Genomic DNA, 20,525 nt, shown 5'->3' with positions numbered 1-20,525 from the left:
GCTGGGGCTTCAGCTCCTGCTTGCTCCCAGCATGGCCTGGCCTCAAACCCTGGAGGTATTCCTGGGGGACAGGGTGTGGGGGAGATGGCGGGGACACTGTCTGTCACCACAGGGTCATTTCTGTGCCAGGAGCGTTGGGTTATGCTGGCTCCTCGTGGGGTCACAGAGCTGTTTTGGGGGGTCTGTGTGGTCCTGGGCTCCCAGCCACGGGCTGGTGGCACACAGTGATCACACCTTGGCCATGGGCGTCCCTGGGGTCACAGGGCTGTTTTGGGGGGTCTGTGTGGTCCTTGGCTGGGAGCCCAGGACCAGCCACGGGCTGGTGGCACACGGCGATCACACCTTGGCCATGGGCGTCCCTGGGGTCACAGGGCTGTTTTGGGGGGTCTGTGTGGTCCTTGGCTGGGAGCCCAGGACCAGCCACGGGCTGGTGGCACACGGCGATCACACCTTGGCCATGGGCGTCCCTGGGGACGCCGGTGACAGGCTGTGCTCAAGCAGGTGGCAGCTCATCCAGCTGGGGCACCTGGGCCTGGGCCAAAGCACAGCACAGGTGGCATCTCAGTCCTGGGGGGCTTCACTGTCACTCCTCACCCTCGGCAGCCCTCGAGCCCCAGGCTGGGAACTGCAGGGAGAAGGAACGGAGGGTCAGTGGTGGGTGGGTCAGCACACTGGCAGCCCCAGTCCACACCAGTGACTGACCCCGGTGCATCTTCTCCCCCGTGCAGAAATGGAAACAAACAACCATTTTAACTTCACTGGCCTTTCCTCTGCACCTGCTGCCTCAGGACCGAAACCTACGCCTGTCTCAGGGGACTCCCCCTTCACCCACAGCTCCCCACTCAGCTTCCCCCCACAAGGGAAAAGTAAGTGACCCCACAGGGACAGGGACAAAGAGGCTGCAGGGCTGGGGTGGCCATGGAGCTAGGGGGGACACAGGGATGGGGTGGCCGTGAGGCATGGGGGGACACAAGAATGGGAGGGCTGCAGGGACACTGGGATGGGGTGGCCGTGGGGACAGAAGGATGGGAGGGCTGCAGGGACAGGGGGGACACAGGGATGGGAGGGCTGCAGGGATGGGGTGGCCATGGGGATGGGAGGGCTGCAGGGACAGAGGGATGGGGTGGCCATGGAGCCAGGGGGGACACAAGAATGGGAGGGCTGCAGGGCCAGAGGGCCTGCAGGGATGGAGGGGCCATGGCCAGCAGCAGCTCCAGCGCCGGGGCCAGGGCCGGGGTCTGTGCATCCCTGCCGCCGCCTTGGCCTAGAAAAGCGGCCGCGCCGGCACAGGGGCCGTGCGTGGATTTGGCCGTCAGCTGATCCGGCACGGCCCTGCCAAGGCTCGGCTAATCCCCGGCGTCCCGCGGCGCTCGGCCCGGTGCCGGCAGAGCCCGTGGCAGAGCCGGTTTGGCAAACGGGGACCGTGCGACTCCCCCCCTCTCCCCCTGCTCCTCTCCGGGCACGGGGGGCGCGGGGGGGGCACGAGCGGGGCTTTGGCAGCCCAGCCTGGCCATCGATCCATCCTCAAAGCCGCTGGAGAGACCCCGCGGCGCTGACCTCGCCGTCGCTCTGCTCCCTCGCAGGTCTGAACGGGGGCATGAATGTCAATGGCTTCTCTACTGTATCACACCCCGGCACTTCAGGGACCTTCTCGCCCGGCTCCGCGCCCGCCGGGGCCCAGCCCCTCCGCGCCTACGACTGCCTGTGGGACTACGCGCCCTACGCGCCCGCCGCCGGCCTCAAGGACGGGGGCCCGCCCGCCCTCGGACAGTTCCCCCTCAACGGCGTGGCCGGGGGGTCCCGGCCGGCCTCGCCGGGGCACGGCACCAACCTGCGGGCGGCCGGGCAGGAGTTCTGGGGCAACGGCACCGCCGGGCCCATGGGGCTGAGCTTCGACTCGCAGGAGCTCTACGACTCCTTCCACGACCAGAGCTTCGAGCTGATGCAGAACGGGCCCGACGGCTTCTACGCGGCGGGTCAGTCCTCGCCCGTGCTGAGCTCGGACGCGCAGCCCTTCCCGCTGGCTCCGGACGAGCCGGACCCCAGCCAGGGGGATGCTGACGGCGCAGCCAAAGAGATGCCCACCACCACCGGCAGCAGCACCAGCACCACCATCACGGAGAACGGGGGTGGGCTGGTGGGCAGCCAGGAGCTGGAGGAGGCACAGCCAGGTAGGAGCCCGGGAGGGGAGGCAGAGCTCTGGGGCGCTGGCCTGTTGGGCGCTGGATCCTGGTCGAGTTGGGCATCGCGTTCCTAGGGGAATCCCAGCTGCTCTGACCCGCCTGCCCAGTGTCCTGGATGGGGTTTGGCCGGTCACAGCGTGGAGCAGGCATTGGGATCTCATAAAACCAGGGAGGGCACAGCCCGCGGTGTCACCACCCGGTGCCGTGGAGGGGAACGGCAGTGGGGATCCCCCGGCTCCGTCACCGTCCCGTCTCAGGGTCTGTTTTCGGTCGATTGTTCCCTTCAGACCTGAAGATCTGCAGCTACAACGGGGCTGCAGCCTCCGGCACGGGCTCGCTGGGGCCGGAGGGGCCCGTCCTGGCACCCAGGGCCAGCGGGTGCCTGGGGGACGCGTCGCCCATCGCCCCGCGGCTGGAGGACGCCCACATCCTCAGCGAGGACACCCTGGAGCCCTTCGAGTCCCTGGCCAGAGGTACGGCGGTGTCCGGTGGATCGGTGGCGGGGCAGGGCGCGGGGGGCACAACCATCCCCCGGCCGCGGTGCCCGGGGAGCAGCGCCCGCCCTCGCCGGTGCCCGCGGGGGGATGCGGCGGCGCCCCGGTGTCCCGAGGCGGGGGCGGGCCCGCGTCCCCTGCCTTCCCTGCCTTCCCTGCCTTCCTTCCCGTCCTTCCCAGCTCCGTGACGAGGCGGTTACTCAGCGCCTGAACTTCCGCGCTGCCGAGCATCGCCACGGCCATTTTGGGCTCCTCCGCTTCCCAGAGGAGGAGGCGGAGCTGGGGGGGAGGCTGGGGGGCAGCCCAAACCCCTTTTAACCCCTCTGCTGCCGGAGCTTTTCGGCCACTCCACACACACACACACACACACACACACACACATACACACGCACACACAGCCCGCTCTTCCCCGGGAGCGGAGATGTGGGTCCGTGCGCCCCCAGCCCCGCCGCTCACCCCCCTCCCCAGACCCCGGCACCGGCGACCTGTACGCGATGGACGACTCGCAGCTGGTGAGCGACAAGTCCTCCTTGGAGGAGCCCCCCGACCTGGCCGCCAGCCCCCCGCTCCACGCCGGCCCCTTCAGCCTGCTGCCCGCCAGCCCCTCGCCCGCCCCGCTGCTCGATGGCCGCGGCTCGCCGCCCGCCCTGCCCGGTACGTGCGGCCCCGGGGTGTCCCCCCGCACCGGGAGCGGGGGGCGGTCGCCCCACCGGGCGCGTTCCCCACGCGGGATGGCGGCGCCGGTGGGACGCGCGAGCCCCGCGGGGGTCCCGGTGGCACCGGCGAGGCGCCGGGGCGGCGCGGGGAGGGGACGCGCGGCCCCGGTGACGTGTCCGGTGACGTCCCTGACCTTGGCTCCGCAGGCGACACCGCCGAGCAGAAGAGCGGCGACCACGCGGGGCTGCGGGACCCGCGGTCCCCGCGGCTCGACCCTCCGCTGGAGCCGGACTCTCCGGCCCCGTCCGCGGAGGACGAGGAGGAGGAGGAGGAAGAGGAGGAGGAGGAGGAGGAGGCTGCCGACAGCTGCCCGGAGACTTCGGCCGCGCCGGGAGAAGGAGAGAGCGAGGAGCCCGCCCTGCTGAGCGCCTCGGGGGCAGGTGTGGCGGCGACCGACCCCCGGCCCCGTGCCGACCCCCGGGTGCCCCCAGCCCATCGTTGCCATGTGTCCCCTCCCCGCAGGTGATGTCCCCCGCCGGCGCATCGCCACGCAGGACGAGGTGCGCTTCCCGCTGCAGCACGGGTACGTGGGATGTCCGCCGGTTCTCTTCCCTTTCCACCGTCCTGTTCTGTCCCTGTCCCCCTCCGGCCGTCCTGCCGCACAGCTCTGTCCCCCTCCCGCCGTCCCCTCCCTGTCCTGCCTCAAAAACTACCTTCCCCTTCCCCCCATCCTGCTCCCGAAACTCTCACCATCCTGTCCCCATCCCCATCTCCATCTCCATCCCTTTCCCATCCTGCCCCTCTGTCCACCCCATCCCGAACCCCTCCCATGCTCTGTCCCCGGCACCATTCCCTCCTCATCCTGTCCCCGGCACCATTCCCTCCTCATTTTGTCCCTGGTGCCGTCCCCACCCCGCCCCACGGCCCCGTGTCCCCTCCCCATGGCCCTGTGTCCCCTCCCCACGGCCCCGTGTCCCTCCCCACCCTGCCCCACGACCTCTTATTCCCCCCACTCTGCCCCACTGCCCCGTGTCCCCCTTCCCACCCCGCCCCACGGCCCCATGTCCCCCTCCCCATCCTCTCCCACGGCCCCGTGTCCCCTCCCCATTCTGCCCCACGGCCCTGTGTCCCCCTCCCCATCCTCTCCCAAGGCCCCGTGTCCCCCCCACATCTCGCCCACAGCCCTGTGTTCCCCTTCCCACCCCGCCCCACGGCCCCGTGTCCCCCCATCCCACCCCACGGCCCCGTGTCCCCCTCCCCATCCTCTCCCACGGCCCTATGTCCCCACCCACAGCCTCGTGTCCCCTCCCGCCCCACGGCCCCGTGTCCCCCCACCCCGCCCCACGGCCCCGGGCTGACGCTGCCTCCGCTGCCGTGCCCAGGTGGAGGCGGGAGGTCCGGATCAAGAAGGGGAACCATCGCTGGCAGGGCGAGACCTGGTACTACGGCCCCTGCGGGAAGAGGATGAAGCAGTTCCCGGAGGTGATCAAGGTACCCTGGGGCTGACCCGAATTGTGTGTGGGGGGCCGTTCTAGTCCTCCACTGCCCCCCCAAAGCCCAGCTCTGCAGCTGCTGGAGGCTGTGGCCAGCCCAGAGCGCTGAGCTTCCTCACAGCCTTCCTCCTCCTCCTCCCTGTCGCCAGTACCTGAGCAGGAACATGGTGCAGGATGTCCGGCGAGAGCACTTCAGCTTCAGCCCCCGCATGCCCGTGGGAGACTTCTACGAGGAGCGGGACACGCCAGAGGTGGGTCTGGGGGTGGCTGAGCCCCCCTGTGCCCCCCAGCCCCTCGCTGTGCCAGGGGTGACCCCGGCTGGTGCCCCGCAGGGCGCGCAGTGGGTGAAGCTGAGCCCCGAGGAGATCCCCGGGCGCATCCAGGCCATCACGGGCAAGCGCGGCCGGCCCCGCAACGCCGAGAAGGCCAAGCCCAAGGAGCCCCCGGCCACCAAACGGGGCCGGGGCCGCCCGCCCAAGGTCAGGATGGTGGATTTGCTGAGCAAGACGGACGCGCGGCTGCTGAAGAGGCTGGAAGCACAAGGTACCCCCGTCCCAGCCCCGGCGGGGGGGTGCTGGGGGAGCCCCTCCCAGCCTGGCCCCGCTTCATGCCCGCTCTGTGCCCCCCCAGAGGTGCTCAGCGAGGAGGACAAGCTGAAAATGAGCAAGATCAAGAAGAAGATGAGGCGGAAGGTGCGGGCGTGGGGCTCGGGGGCTGCTCGGGTTTGGGTGGGGGTTTCCCTGCTGCAGGGGGTCCCTGAGCGGGTCTTGTCCTCCCCTCAGGCCAAGAACAAGCAGAAGCAGGAGGCCAAAGCCCCAAGGGCCAAGGAGGCCAAGAAGAAATCCAAGGTGAGTCCGTGGGCACGAGTAGGCCAGGGAGAGGGAGGAGATGAAAAATGAAAAATTTCCCCCCCTTATCTTTTTTTTCCCCCCACACATCCGGGCTGTGACTCAGGCCAAGGAGAAAAAGGGGAAGCCAGAGAAGGGCAAGGACAAGGCCCGGCCCAAGGAGAAGAAGGGCAAGGGGGCTCGGAAGGTGGACAAGGGGCCGCTGGCCCAGCGGCGCCTGGAGGAGCGGCGGCGGCAGCAGCTCATCCTGGAGGAGATGAAGAAGCCCACGGAGGACATGTGCCTGGGGGACCACCAGGTGAGCTGTGCCCAGGAGCTCAGCGAGGTCACCCCGGGGAGCCACCAGCCGGCCCTGACCCCCCGTTTGTTCTCCCCGATCCGCAGCCCCTTCCAGCCTTCTCCCGCATCCCGGGGCTCGTCCTGCCCAGCCGCGCCTTCTCCGACTGCCTGACGGTGGTGGAGTTCCTGCAGAGCTACGGGAAGGTGCTGGGGCTGGAGCCGGCGCGGGACGTGCCCACGCTGGGCGCGCTGCAGGAGGGGCTGCTGGGGGTGGCCCCCGGCGCGGGGCAGCTGCAGGACCTGCTGGTGAGGCTGCTGCAGGCAGCGCTCTGCGACCCCGGGCTGCCGCCCTACTGCCAGGTGAGACCCCTTCCCCACCAGGTGAGACCCCTTCCCCAGCCAGCTGAGACCCCTTCCTCACCAGCTGAGACCCCCTTCCCTGCCAGGTGAGACCCCTTTCCCCACCAGGTGATACCTCCCTGTTAGGTGAGACCCCAGCCCCCACCAGGTCAGACAATTCCTTCCCTTCTCTTTCACCCCTTTACCTCCTTCCCCTATTTTTTTCTCTTCTCCTTTCCTTTCTCTCTCTTCTTTCCCCTTCCCTTTTCAATTTTCCCCATCCCTTTTCTTCCCTCCTCTTTGTTCCCCCCTCTTTCCTTCTCTTTCCTTTTCCTCCCTTTTCTTTTTACAATCCTTTTGCCACCTTCATCTTTCTTTTCCCCTTCTCTTTTTTCTCTCATTTTCCCTTTCACCCCTTTGTTCTTTTTTAAGATTCCCTTTTCTTCCCACCACCTTTTTTTTTTAACTCTGCTTTCACTTTCCTTCCCTCCCCTTTCATTTTCTTTTTCTTCCTCCCTTTTTCCCCTCCCCTGGCTGGGGCTGTAAAACTCAGGACAGAGATTCCTAAATTTGGGATGTGCTGCGTTCCCTGCAGCCAGCCCCCTCCTCACCCCCAGCATCTTTTGGGGTGTCCCCCCATCTGTCCTTGTGAACACCCAGAACACCCCTGGACCTCCTCTGGGCAGGAACCCCTTCCTGACAAACCCCCACGTGGCGGGGGGCAAGGAGGGGACTCCCCAAACCTCTCTCGCTGTGCTCTGCCCAGTCTCTGAAGATCCTGGGGGAGAAGGTGTCGGAGATCAGCCTGAACCGCGACACCGTGTCCGAGGTGCTGCGCTGCTTCCTGACGGCGCGCGGGGCGGGCGCCGAGCTGTGCGAGGGGCTACGCACCAAACCCTTCCAGGCGCTGCCCCCGGAGCGCAAAGCCGCCATCCTCGTCTTCCTCGTCAACGAGCTCAACAGCAGCGCCCTCATCGTCAGGTGGGGCTGGCTGGGGGGCACCGAAATCCTCTGGTGCTGGCTGCCGGGGTGGCACCGCGCCCGTGCAGCTGCTCACTGCACCCCCTGTTCCGCAGCGAGATCGACAGGACCCTGGAGAACATGTCCAACTACAGGAAGAGCAAGTGGATCATCGAGGGACGACTGCGCAGGTTGGTGGGGAAGGGGCTTCGCTTGCAGCCTCAGCACCTTGCCCTCCCTGGGTGACCAGGTGCCTCAGGTGGGCAGGGGGACGGGTACCCGGCACCTCCAATTGCGTCCCGGCAGGCTGAAGGTGGCCCTGGCCAAGAAGACGGGCCGGCCCGAGTCGGAGATCACGGGGCTGGAGGACGGCCGGCGCCGGCGCAGCTCCCGCCTGACCGAGGACGTGGGGCTGGAGATGGAGGAGGAGGAGACCCGAGGGCGCAGATCCCGCCGGGAGGAGGAGGTGGGTTGCTCCAGCTCTGCTGGGGGACAGAAGTGTGGGTGCCACCTCGGGGATCCCTTCCCCGACTGATCCATCCCATCCCCAGGTTGACACGTCTACATCCAGCGTCCCGGAGCTGGAGCGGCAGATCGAGAAGCTGGCCAAGGTGAGCGGGTGCTGGAGGGCTGGAGTTCAGCCCCGCTGGGGGGCTGCAGCCCCCTGACCGCCCCCCGCTCTCCCCGCAGAGGCAGATGTTCTTCCGCAAGAAGCTGCTCCACTCCTCCCAGACGCTGCGCGCAGCCTCCCTGGGCCAGGACCGCTTCCGGCGCCGCTACTGGGTCCTGCCCCACCTGGGCGGCATCTTCGTGGAGGGCGCCGAGGGTGAGCGGGCACGGGGCTCGCTGGGGGCCGCCACAGCGGGGAGAGGACCCCACGTCTCACCTCCTCCTCCTCCTCTTCCTCCTCCCGTCGCAGCGGCTGAGCCAGCGGCTCAGGAGGAGCCCCCGGAGGAGAAGGTGTCCCCGCTGGTGTCCCCGCTGAAGGAGGAGCCGGCCGCCGTGCCCGTGGCCAGCCGGACCAGCTGCCCGGCCACGGCCTCGCGCGCCCGCGGGCGGCCCCGGAAGAGCAAAGAGGAGCTGGCGCAGCACTGCGAGCCCTGCCCCGTGCCGCTCAACGGGGTCCTGGAGGAGCCAGAGGCCCTGGGGCAGAGCCAGCACGACCTCAGCCAGTCGGCCTTCCTGTCCTGGCTGAGCCAGACCCAGTCGTCCCTGCTCAAGGACTCGGTCCTCACCCCGGCCAGCAGCCCCGGCAAAGGGGACACGGGGCTCCCGCCCGCCGAGGGCCCCTCGGACCCCATGGAGGAGGAAGAGGAGGAGGAGGAGGAGGAGGAGAGAGCCCCGGAGGCCGTGGCAAAGCGAGGGCCCTGGTTCAACCTGCTGCCCCGCACGCCCTGTGATGACCGAGCCCCCCTCGCTACCTCGTCGGCCGAGCCCTCGCCGCGAGCCCCCGCAGCCCCCCGCAGCAGCCAGAGCCGTGGGGAGCCCCCCCAGGGTTCGGCACGGCAGGTACGGGGTCGGGGGGCTGCACCCAAGCACTTGCACCCCGACCTGAGGGGTTGTGTGGGGAGGGAGATTCTCCCTGGGCAGGGCAGGGAGTGGGGTGGGACCCTCTGTCTGACCTGGGCTGGGGTGGTGGCACAGGGGGCTCAGTCCTGCTGCCCTTGACAGGCTGGTGAGAAGGGAAACAGCTCCAGGGCTGGGGAGGCTGCAGGACTTGGGGCTGTGGGGTTGAGGGGCTGAAGAATTGGGGGTTGTAGGGTTGGGGGGCTGTGGGGTTGGGGGGCTAAAGAATTGGGGGTTGTAGGGTTGGGGGGCTGCAGGACTTGGGGCTGTGGGGTTGAGGGGCTGAAGAATTGGGGGTTGTAGGGTTGGGGGGCTGCAGGACTTGGGGCTGTGGGGTTGAGGGGCTGAAGAATTGGGGGTTGTAGGGTTGGGGGGCTGAAGAATTTGGGGTTGTAGGGTTGGGGGGCTGTGGGGTTGCGGGGCTGCAGGACTTGGGGTGTTGCAGAATTCAGGGGCTGAGGATCCAGGTGTGATAATCCTTGTGGGTCCCCTCCAAAGCTGAATATTTTATAATTTCCTGTCTTCTCTTCTCTGGCATTCCCCCCGTTCCTCCAGCTGAACGGCCTCCCCGCAGACAACCCCACGGCTCCCCTGCTCGCCTCCACGCCGGTGCACGCCGGCCCCAGGGCCCACGGCGCCTGCCCCCGCAGCCAGGGCAGCTTGGAAAAGCTCCAGGACGTGCCGGGACAACCCAAACGCCGGGGGAGACCCCCCACCAAATTCTTCAAGCAGATGGAGCAGAAATACCTGACGCAGCTGACGGAGCAGCCGGTGCCCAGCGGTGAGAGCCGGGAGCCCCCGGGAGCCCCGCGGCGGCGGTGCCGGCGCCCCGGCACGGCGCTGAGCCGCGGCGCTGGCCTTGCAGAGATGCAGAGCGGCTGGTGGTGGCTGCGGGACCCCGAGGAGCTGGAGGCCGTGGCGCGGGCGCTGCACCCGCGCGGCATCCGGGAGAAGGCCCTGCACAAGCACCTCACCAAGCACAAGGAGTTCCTGCGCGAGGTTTGCCTCCGGAGCACCACCGGTGAGTCTGCCCGGCCCCGCCCCCCCCAAAAAACCCACCTGTGCCCCCTGACCCGCCGCCCAACGGGGATGGGGGGGTCCTGCTTGTCCTTCTGGGAGCCCCCAGATCTCATCTTGTGCCCCGATCGCTCAGGCAAGGAAGGGGTTGCTCCGTGTTCCTTCCCCGAGCCCACCCTTTGCCCCACGCAGACCTCACCTTCCACCCCTGCCCTGGGGCAGGGGGCTGCTCCTGTTGCCCCCTGAGCCCATCCTCTGGTTCTCTAGGTTGGGGGGCTGCTGCTCATGTGCCCCCCCAAGCCCACCCTCTGCCCCCAGACCCCACATTCCACCCACACCACCCGAATGGGGGGCTGCTGCCTGTCCCCTGTGAGCCTCCCCTGTGCCCCTCCAGACCCTCAACTTCTCCTTGCACCTCCAGCTTATGGAGCTGCTCCCCATCCCCTCTCCAGACCCCATCTTCCCATCATGTCCCAGGATGGGGCTCTGCTGCCTGTCCCCCCTTCCTGACCCCCCTTTCTCCTCTCCAGACCACATTGTGTCCCGGGATGGGGCTCTGCTGCCTGTCCCCCTTTTCTCCTCTCCAGACCCTCTTGTATCCCAGGATGGGGTTCTGCTGCCTGTCCCCATCCCTGACCCCCTTTTCTCCTCTTCAGACCCCATTGTGTCCTGGGTTGGAGCTCTTCTGCCTGTCCCCATCCCTGACCCCCTTTTCTCCACTCCAGACTCCATCGTGTCCTGGGATGGGGTTCTGCTGTCTGTCTCCCATTCCTGATTCCCATTTTCTCCTCTCCAGACCCTGTGGTATCCCAGGATGAGGCTCTTCTGCCTGTCCCCCCTTCCTGACTCCCACTTTTGTCCTCTCAGACCCCATGGTATCCCAGGATGGGGCTCTGCTGCCTGTCCGCCATCCTTCACCCCCTTTTCTCCTCCCAAACCCTGTTGTATCCCAGGCTGGGGCTCTGCTGTCTGTCCCCATCCCTGACCCCTTTTCTCCTCCAGACCCCGTGGTATCCCAGGCCAGGGCTCTCTTGCCTGTCCCCATCCCTGACCCCTTTTCTCCTCCAGACCCCGTGGTATCCCAGGCTGGGGCTCTGCTGTCTGTCCCCATCCCTGACCCCTTTTCTCCTCCAGACCCCATCTTCCACGCGCGCCCGGACCCGGCCGCGGCCGCGGTGTCCCGGGAGGCGCTGGCGCAGTGGTCGGTGCCGGACAGAGCCTACGAGACCGACCTGGGCGTCCTGCAGTGGGTGGAGGAGCTGGAGCAGCGCGTCCTCATGGCCGACCTGCAGATCCGGGTGGGTGCCGGGGCAGGGTGACCGAGTGACCCAGTGACCAAGTGACCAAGTGACCCAGTGACCAAGTGACCAAGTGACCGAGTGATGGAGTCACCGAGTGACCGAGTAATGGAGTGACAGAGTGACAGAGTGATGGAATGACCAAGTGACTGAGTGACGGAGTGACTGAGTGACAGAGTGACCAAGTGACAGAGTGACCAAGTGATGGAATGACCAAGTGACTGAGTGACGGAGTGACCAAGTGACGGAGTGACCAAGTGACCCAGTGACCAAGTGACTGAGTGATGGAGTCACCGAGTGACCGAGTAATGGAGTGACCGAGTGACAGAGTGATGGAGTGACCAAGTGACAGAGTGACGGAGTGACCAAGTGACAGAGTGACCAAGTGACCCAGTGACCAAGTGACCGAGTGACCGAGTGATGGAGTCACCGAGTGACCGAGTAATGGAGTGACAGAGTGACGGAGTGATGGAGTGACCAAGTGACAGAGTGACGGAGTGACCAAGTGACAGAGTGACCAAGTGACCCAGTGACCAAGTGACCGAGTGATGGAGTCACCAAGTGACCGAGTGACAGAGTGACCAAGTGACGGAGTGACAGAGTGACCGAGTGAACGAGTGACCGAGTGACTGAGTGACCAAATGATGGAGTGACCAAGTGACTGAGTGACCGACTGACCGAGTGATGGAGTGACCGAGTGAACGAGTGACCGACTTACTGAGTAACTGAGTGACCGAGTGACCTAATGACCGAGTGACAGAGTGACCAAGTGACCAAATGACCGAGTGACTGACTGACCGACTGACTGACTGACTGGGTGACCAAGTGACTGAGTGACCAAGTGATCAAGTGATGGAGTGACCAACTGACTGACTGACTGACCGAGTGACCGACTGACTGACTGACTGACTGATCGACTGACTGACTGACCGCGTGACAGAGTGACCAAGTGACCAAGGGACCGACTGACTGACTGACCGACTGACCAACTGACTGACAGACTGACCGAGTGACCCTGCCGTGCCTCCCTCCGCAGGGCTGGACGTGCCCCAGCCCGGACTCGACGCGGGCCGACCTGCGGTACTGCGAGCACAAGGTGGAGCCTCTGGAGGACATCACGGTGCGCAGCCGGCGGGACGGGCTGCCGCCGCGCCGCGAGCCCACCAACCCGCTGGACCTGGCCGTGCTGCGGCTGGCGGCGCTGGAGCAGAACCTGGAGCGCCGCTACCTGAAGGAGCCGCTCTGGCCGCTGCACGAGGTGGTGCTGGAGAAAGCGGTGCTGAGCGGCGCCCAGGAGCTGAGCCTGGGCCCCACCGAGATGTGAGCGCCCCACACACCCGCCCCGAGCCCTGCGCGGGGGCCAGCAGGGTGGGCATGTCCCAGGGAGGGGATTCCTTCCTGGGGATGAGTGTCACCCGTGTTCTTCCTGGGATAGGGGTCCTTGCCGGCAATGTGGGAGACCCTCGGAGGTCTTGGGGTCTCTGATGGAGATGAGAGTGTTTTCTGGGGGTCCCTCCCAGCAGTGAGGGGCCAGCGGGGTTCCCTTTGGGGATGAGAGTCTCTTCTGGGGATCAGGACCCTTCTTGGGAATTGTGGGGCACCAGCACCAGCAGGGTTTGTCCTGGTGGTGGGGATCTCGGAGAGGCCATCGTAGTCCTTCTTGGGGATGAGAGATTTTCCTGGGAATGAGGAAGCCTCCCGGGGATGTGGAGGTGCCTCGGAGACCATTTGGGTCTTTCCAAGGGATGGAGGTCTCCCCTGGAGGAGGGGATCTCCCCTGGGAATGGGGATCTCTCCAAGGTATGGGGGTCTTTCCTCCCCTGGGGATGGGGGTCTCCCTTGAGGATGGGGAATCTCCCTTGGGGATGGGGAATCTCCCTTGGGGATGGGGGTCTCCCTTGGGGATGGGGAATCTCCCTTGGGGATGGGGGTCTCCCTTGGGGATGGAGGATCTCCCTTGGGGATGGGGGTCTCCCTTGGGGATGGGGGATCTCCCTTGGGGATGGGGGTTTCCCCTGGGGATGGGGGTCTCGTGAGGGTCATCGGGGTCCTGCTGGGGCTGAGCAGGGAACAGGACTCCTCCTTTTGGGATCCCTTCTGGGATCACCCGGGTGGGCTGTGGGGGGGTTCCCCATGACCCAGCCGGGATCCTAGCCAGGGTGGGACCCCCGTGGCGGGCTGAGCCCCCCGTGTCCCCACAGCGCCTACGAGATCACGCCGCGGGTGCGGACGTGGCGGCAGACGCTGGAGCGCTGCCGCAGCGCGGCCCAGGTGTCCCTGTGCATCTTCCAGCTGGAGAAATCCATCGCCTGGGAGAAATCCGTCAACAGAGTGGTGAGACCCCGCACAGGGGGGGACTGAGGGGTGGTGCTGGGGGTGCCAAAGAGGCTCTGAGCCCCCCTAACCCTTATCCTAACCCTAACCCTAACTAAACCCAAACCGAACCCTAACCCTTATCCTAACAGTAAGCCGAACCCTAACCCTTATCCTAACCCTTATCCTTACCCTAACCTAACCCTAACCCTAACCCAAACCTAACCCTAACCCTTATCCTAACACTAACCCGAACCCTAACTCTTATCCTAACCCTTATCCTTACCCTAACCTAACCCTAACCCTTATCCTAATCCTAACCCTAACCTAAACCTAACCCTAACCCTTTGCCGTCCCCACCATCAGGTGCGTAAACGGGGAGCACTGGGGGGTGCTGGTGCTGTCAGAGACCCCCAGCATGTCCCAAATCCTGATCCTGACCCTGACCCTGACCCTAAACCTAAACCTGACCCTAACCCTAACCTAAACCTGACCCTAACCCTAACCCTAAACCTAAACCTGACCCAAACCCTAACCCTAACCTAACCCTTATCCTAACCCTAACCTAACCCTAACCCAAACCCTAACCGTAACCTAACCCTAACCGAACCCTAAACCTAACCTAACCCTAACCCTAACCTAACCCTAACCTATCCTAACCCTAACCCAGACCTGCCTGGTTTGCCGGCGGGGGGACGACGACGAGCAGCTGCTGCTGTGCGACGGCTGCGACCGCGGCTGCCACCTCTACTGCCACCGGCCCCGCATGAGCCAGGTGCCCGAGGGAGACTGGTTCTGCTCCGTCTGCGTGGCCCGGGTAGGTTGGGGGGCAGCCCCCGCACCCCACCGGGGGGATCCGGGGGGACCCCGCACCCTGCCGGGCCCCCCTCGCTCCAGGCGAGGTCCTGGGCTCCGGAAGAAACTGGGGTTCCCAAGAGGGACCCTGATGGGACCCCCAACCTCAGGGGAGAGCCCCATTCTTGATGAGACTCCCGTGGTCTCGGAGGGACCCCCATGCCCCTGGGAGGGGGATCCCCTTGCCCAGAAAAGACTCTCAGTTCCAGGGGGGACCCTAATGGGAGGGAGACCCCCGTATCTGGGCAGGACCCCCGTCCCAGGAGGAGCACTGGTGACCCCAGAGGGACTCCCACCCCTCTGGGGTGAGGGCTTGGTCCCCAGGAGAGACCCTGGTGGTGTATGGGAGACCCCCACCCCTACGAGAGACCCCCATCCCTAGGAGAGATCCCCACCCCTAGAGGAGATGCTGGTGGTGTTTGAGAGACCCCCACCCCTAGAGGAGACCCTCACCCCAGGGAAGGACCCCGGTGTCCCTTCCATTGCTGTGAGGTCTCCTGACCCCCAGGAGAATCTCTCATCCCCCAGAGACCCCGATGGCCTCTGAGGGACCTGACACCCCTGGGAGGGACCCCCGGGGGTCCCCTCGGGGCTCGGGCAGCGGGGACAGGAGCAGAGGCTCCGGGGGGACCGAGGGTGACCCCCTTTGTCCCCCCGGCACAGGCAGGGCAGTACCGGGACCCCGTCTCGCCACGGCGAGGCAAGAAACGGAAACGGGGCCGGGGGCTCGGGGGCAGCCCCGGCGAGGAGGAGCCGAGCCCGCGGCGCCGCCCGGCCCCGCGCCGCCGGGAGGGGCTGCCCGCGTCCCCCCGGTGCCCCCGGGAGCCTCCGGCCGCCCCCCGGCGCAGGAGCTCGGCCCCGCGGGGCCAGCCCGGCGACCTGACCTTCTGCGAGTGAGTGGGGCCGGGGGCGTGGGGAGGGGGCTGCGCGGGGAGGGGGCTCCCCCTGAGCTCCCCTCTGCTCTGCCAGGATCATCCTGATGGAGATGGAGTCGCACGAGGACGCCTGGCCCTTCCTGGAGCCCGTCAACCCCCGCCTGGTGCCCGGCTACCGCAGGGTCATCAAGAACCCCATGGACTTCGGCACCATGCGCGCCAGGCTGCTGCGCGGCGGGTGAGCGGGGCGGGGGCTCCTCCCGGGCTGGGGGTCCCTCCTGGGGCTGGGGGCTCCTCCTGGGGGTGGGGGCTCCTCCTGGGGCTGGGGGTCCCTTTTGGGGCTGGGGGCTTCTCCAGGGCTGCCAGGATCCTTCTCAGGGCTTGGGTGTCCCTTCCAGGCCAGTGGTGTCCCTCTAAGGGGTGGCCTCTGTGGGTTTGGGGTCCATCAAAGTTGGCAGGGTCCTTCTCCAGGTGTTGGGTGTCCCTCTGAGGGATGACTTTTGTGGGTTTGGGGGTCCATCGAGGTTGGCAGGGTCACTCACAGGGTTGGATATCCCTCTCAAGCCACTGGTGTCCCTCACAGGGATGACCTTTGTGTTTTTGGGGGTCCATCAGGGCTGGCAGGGTCCCTCCCAGGGGTTGGATGTCCCTTTTTGTGTTTTTGGGGGTCCATCAGGGCTGGCAGGGTCCCTCCTGAGCGCGAGGGTCCCTCAGAGGCCCTTGGGGCTGGAATTTCTCTGGGGCTGACCGGGATCCCTCCCAGTTTTGGGGTCTCTCTGGGAGATCAGCTCCCTTCCCCACCATGAGGGTCTTGTGGGGCCACCAGAGTTTGCTCCCGGGGATGGAGTCCCCTCTGGGCGTGGAGGTTCCTCTTGGGGCTGGGGTCCCTCCAGGGCTGTTGGGGTCTCCCCTTGGGTTTGGGGGTCTTTCCTGAGGATCCATCCCCTCCTGGGAATGGGGTTGGTGGGTGTTTCCTGGGGATTTGGGGATCAGCTCCCCACCCAGGTTTCCCTCACGGTGCTGACGGGGTCGGGGGTGTCCCGTGGGTGTTCCGTGGGGGTCCCGTGGGGGTCCCGTGGGGGTCCCGGCCGCCGCCCACCCACCGGGTGCCGTGTCGCTCAGGTACTCGAGCTCGGCCGAGTTCGCCGCCGACGCGCTTTTGGTGTTCGACAACTGCCAGACGTTCAACGAGGACGACTCGGCCGTGGGCCGCGCCGGCCACGCCATGCGCCGGTTCTTCCAGAGCCGCTGGGAGGAATTTTATCAGGGAAAACGCGCTCCCGACCCGTGAGCGGGGGGCCGGGGGTCTCCCCGCGCCCCCACCAGCCGCCTCCTCCTCTGGAGCTGCTCTCGCTGCCTGCTGATCCCACATTTGGGGAGGGTCTTGCTCCCCCAACCCCCAAAAAAAAGCTCCGGCAGCGTGAACGGGCCCCCCCACCCAAAACCCACGATGCGGCCCCTTCCCGCTGCCCGGACCACCCCCCACCTCCCCAAATTCCTGCCAGGTTTCCCCTCCCACCACCACCACCACCACCCCGTCCCCCCCCTTTTTTTTTTTTTTCCAGCACCACAAAACTCACAGGTTTGTGTAAGCCAAAGAAAAAACCAAAAAAAACAAAAAAAAAGGAAAAAAAAAAAAAAAAAAGAAAAAAAAAGAGGTGGGTTTTTTTTTTTTCTTGCTTTCTTTCAAATTTCATTTTCGAATTAAGAGCAGAAACAGGCCCCCCCCCCCCACCCCCACCACACCACCACACCCTGACCCCCACCCACCCCCCCAAAAAAGGGGAGAACCCCCTCCCCACTTGGGAATATTTAACGATAGCAATAGTTTAGTGAATGTCCGAGCACTCCTGTGCATCGTCTCATGCATTAACGGCCAGTAAAGTGGACTTAGCCCCCCCCCACCCCGGCCGGGACCCCCCCCGCCCACGCAGACACTTTACGGGGAGGGGGACCCCCGGTGCAGCCCCCCACCCCACCCCCCTCTGCCCTCGGACCCCTCCCCACCCGGCTCCAGGGACCAAAACTGGGGAGGGCCGAGGTTTTGGGGGGGGGTCCCGGCACCCACCCCCCCCCCTTTCCCTGCCCCCACTTCTCAGGAAGAGCCCGGCCCCCCCTCCCCGCCGTGGGGGGCTGGGGGGGGGTCCTGGCCGCCCCCTCGCCCCTCAGGGATGCTCCTGCAACCCCGGGGTGTTGGGGGGGGGGTGGGGGTGCAGCCCCCCACCCACCCACCCACCCACCCCCCCCCCCCACCATGGACTTGAAGCCTCAGGCGGGTGCGGCCCCCACCGGGGGGGGCTGCAATGGGTGGGGAGGGGTCCTGAATTTGGGGCAGGGGTCCCGTCCCCCCCCCCCCCATGGGTCACCCCGTGTTTGGGGGTGGCCAGGACCCCCCCCCAGGCCCAGCCCGGCAGCCCCCCCCCAGCCAGGATATTACGGGTACTCGCTCTGGGGGTCCTGCGGCCAAAGGGGCTTTTTTGGGGGGGGGTCCCGGCGCGTCCCCCCCTCCCCAGGCCCCGCAGAGCACTGAAAACAACTCACCTACCTGGGCAGGGGGGGTCCGGCCGCGCCCCCCGCCCCCCAAAACCCCCCCACCCCCGTCTCAAAGTAGCCTTTTTTCTATCAGATAAACCTCAGAAAACTTTTTATTTTATTTTATTTTTTTGCTTTGAAACTGAGAGGTGATTTGAAGTCTATTTGAACTGACTTTATATTACGCATAAATATTTATATTTTATCTAAATAACTGCGCTGTAAACGGACTTTTTTTGTGGTTTTAAGTCACGTTTTCGGATCCGTCAGGTTTTTTTTTTGGGTATTTTTTTGGGTTGGTTTTTTTTTGTTGTTGTTGTTTTTATTTTTTTTTTGTTTTTGTTTCTTTTTTCTGTCGTGGGAAACTTTTTCGGGAGTCTCCGTAGCGTTCTCGTGTTCGTTCAGTTAAAAGTTGCCCCCCCCTCCTTTTCCTCTCCCCCCTCCTCACCCCAGTTTGACACCCCCCACCCCCAAAAATCCCCCGGCTGGCCCCCCACCCCCTCGGGGGGGCTGGGGAGGGGCTGGGGGGGGGGGTCTCTTTGTCCTCCCCCCCCCCCCGCCGCCTTTTCTATAACCAGCCGTGTTGTTTTAGTGACTTTTTGATAATTGTACAGGTTTTTGTGAATTTAAATTTATTTCTTTCTATATTTTTAGGACCAATCTCGTTTTTGATAAGGTTTAGAGGAGGGGGGCGGCCCCCCCCCCCCAAAACCCCCGCCCTCCTCGCTGTTGCCTGTTGATGTCCCCCCCACCCCGACCCCGACCCCCTCCCCAAAAAAGTTGTAGGATCCCCCCCCCCACCCGCGTGTTGCGTTCGAGAATAAAAAATTCACGTTTGATAAACACACCGTGGTCCGAGCCTTTTTTTTTTGGGGGGGGGGGGGTTGGGACCCCTGAATTTGGGGGGGGCTGGGGGGGCTTTGTGGGATTCCCTCCCCCACCCTTTTCTCACCACACAAAACGCTTTTTTGTCCTTTTCTTGCCATTTTTTATTTAGAAAAAAAAAAAACCAACCTCGAAGGGGGGGGGGGTGTCGAGTGGGGTGGGGGGGGTCGCGGGGGTGTTTTTTTGGGGGGGGGTCGCGGGGGCGAGCGCGGAAGCAGGAGGAAGAAAATACAAAACTAGAAACCTCTCGAGATTTTTTTTTTCTTTTTTTTTTAAAAAAAAGCAACTTAAAAACCTGTACAAAATGCGCTACGTATAAATTAAAGAGGGGGGGGCCTTTTGAGAGGGGGGGGGTGGTCTCGGGGGAAAAGGGAGGTGGTGGGGGGGGGTCTCAGCTTTTCCTTGGCAGCTCGAGTTTCCCCCCCCCCCCAAACCCAGGACCGACGGGACCCCAAATCTCAGCCCCCCCTCCAAACCAGCAGCGGGGCGGGGGCTCAGCACGGGGGTCCCAGCGCCCCCCCAGCCCCGAGGGGGGGTCCAGGGGAGGATGGGGGGGGTCTCCCTCTTTGGTTCCTTCCTTGGGGGGGTCACAGCCCCCCGACCAAAGGGGCCGTGCCCGGGGGGGGGGGGGGGGGCTGTAGCAGCAACGGGGGGGGTGGGCGATGGCTGAAACCGGGGGGAGGGGGCGTCACCCCGGGGGAGGGGGGGGCTAAGGGCTGAAGCCCCCCCCCGACACCCCCAGACCGGGGCTGGGCGCCCCCCGAGCTGTGGGGTGAGGTAGATGTGTGGCGGGGTGGGGGGGGGAACCCCTCTGGGGACCCCCCCCCTTACAATTTGGGGAGGGGGCTGGAAGAACCGGGAGGCCCCTGGGCAGAGTTGGGGGGGGGGGCACAGAGGTGGAAGCGATTTGGGGGTGGGATTTGGGGGGGATGCCCCCCCCATAGCGGGGAGGGACGGACGGACAGACCCCCGGTGAGGGGGGTGCGAAGCCTTTTTTTGGGGGGGGGGGGCTGCTCAGCTTCCCCCCACCCCTCCCCCCTTCTTTGGTTGCAAGAGCCGCCCCCATGGGACCCCCTGATTGTCGCTGGGTGGGGGGGGGACACAGAGGGGATTGGGGGGCCGGGGTCCCCCCGGGGGGGGCGCGGGGGTCTAAAGTGCCTGGCTGACCCTCGGGGCGCCCGTCGAAGCTGAAGGTTGGGGGGGGGCGAGGGGGTTTTGGGGGGTTTTTGGGGGGGTTATTGCACTTGACCGACCCCCCCGGGGCAGGAATGGCTGGGGGGGGGTGGGGAGGGGATGGGGAGGGGGAGGGGAGCACCCCCGGCCCTGCGGGGGGCTGGCGCCCGGAGATGGGGGTGGGGGGGTCTCCGTGGCCCCCCCAGCACCCCGGGCCCCGGGCCGGGGGCACCGGGCAGCAGAAGGCACGGGGGGCACCGGGGCCGGCAGGGCCGCGGGCCCTGGAAGCACGAAAAGGGGGGGGGGCGGCCGGGACCCCCGGACCCCCCCCGGGGCAGCGCGCGGCGGCGGCGGCGGCGGCTTTTGCCTTTTTTTTTTTCGTTTTTTTGCCTTTTTTCTTTTTTTTGCCTTTTTTCTTTTTTTTTTTTTGCCTTTTTTTTTCTTTTCTTTTTCTTTTTTTTCCTTTTTTTTTTTTTTTTTTTTTTTTTTGCGCGTATGGAATTTTTTTTTTTCCATTTTTCCATTTTTTAGAAAACGCGGGAGGAAGAAAAGCCCTCCGAGGGGGGGAGGTGGGGGTGAAATTTGGGGGGGGCAGCGGGACCCCCACCCACCCACGCCCAGAGCTGGGACCCCCCCTCACCCCACGCCGGGCTCGGGGACCCCCCCGGTTTTGGGGGGGTGGGCACCGGGCGGGGGTCCCGGCGCGGCCCCTCCCGGAGGATTTTGGGGGGGGTCCCTCGGGCCGGGCCCCCCCGCCG

At 65.5% G+C, this 20,525-nt stretch overlaps 1 protein-coding gene across 1 annotated transcript; it reads left to right on the top strand.

Annotated features, from left to right (window-relative positions):
- The first annotated feature begins 583 nt into the window (after positions 1-583).
- BAZ2A (bromodomain adjacent to zinc finger domain 2A) lies at positions 584-17,080 on the top strand. Its single transcript, XM_077788638.1, has 28 exons — positions 584-866; positions 1,584-2,171; positions 2,471-2,656; positions 3,146-3,331; positions 3,541-3,774; positions 3,857-3,917; positions 4,717-4,825; positions 4,977-5,078; positions 5,160-5,370; positions 5,458-5,519; positions 5,610-5,675; positions 5,782-5,973; positions 6,060-6,314; positions 7,060-7,274; positions 7,370-7,444; positions 7,560-7,719; positions 7,805-7,864; positions 7,944-8,079; positions 8,173-8,762; positions 9,375-9,600; positions 9,685-9,840; positions 10,971-11,134; positions 12,171-12,454; positions 13,336-13,468; positions 14,118-14,264; positions 14,966-15,195; positions 15,272-15,415; positions 16,300-17,080. Exons 1-28 carry the CDS (start codon positions 731-733, stop codon positions 16,466-16,468), a joined length of 5,277 nt encoding a protein of 1,758 aa, XP_077644764.1. The 5' UTR covers positions 584-730; the 3' UTR covers positions 16,469-17,080.
- The last annotated feature ends 3,445 nt before the right edge of the window (positions 17,081-20,525 follow it).

This window comes from Lonchura striata, chromosome 27 (genome assembly GCF_046129695.1).
Source record: "Lonchura striata isolate bLonStr1 chromosome 27, bLonStr1.mat, whole genome shotgun sequence".
NCBI lineage: Eukaryota > Metazoa > Chordata > Aves > Passeriformes > Estrildidae > Lonchura > Lonchura striata.
This window is presented reverse-complemented; position numbering and strand designations above follow the sequence as displayed.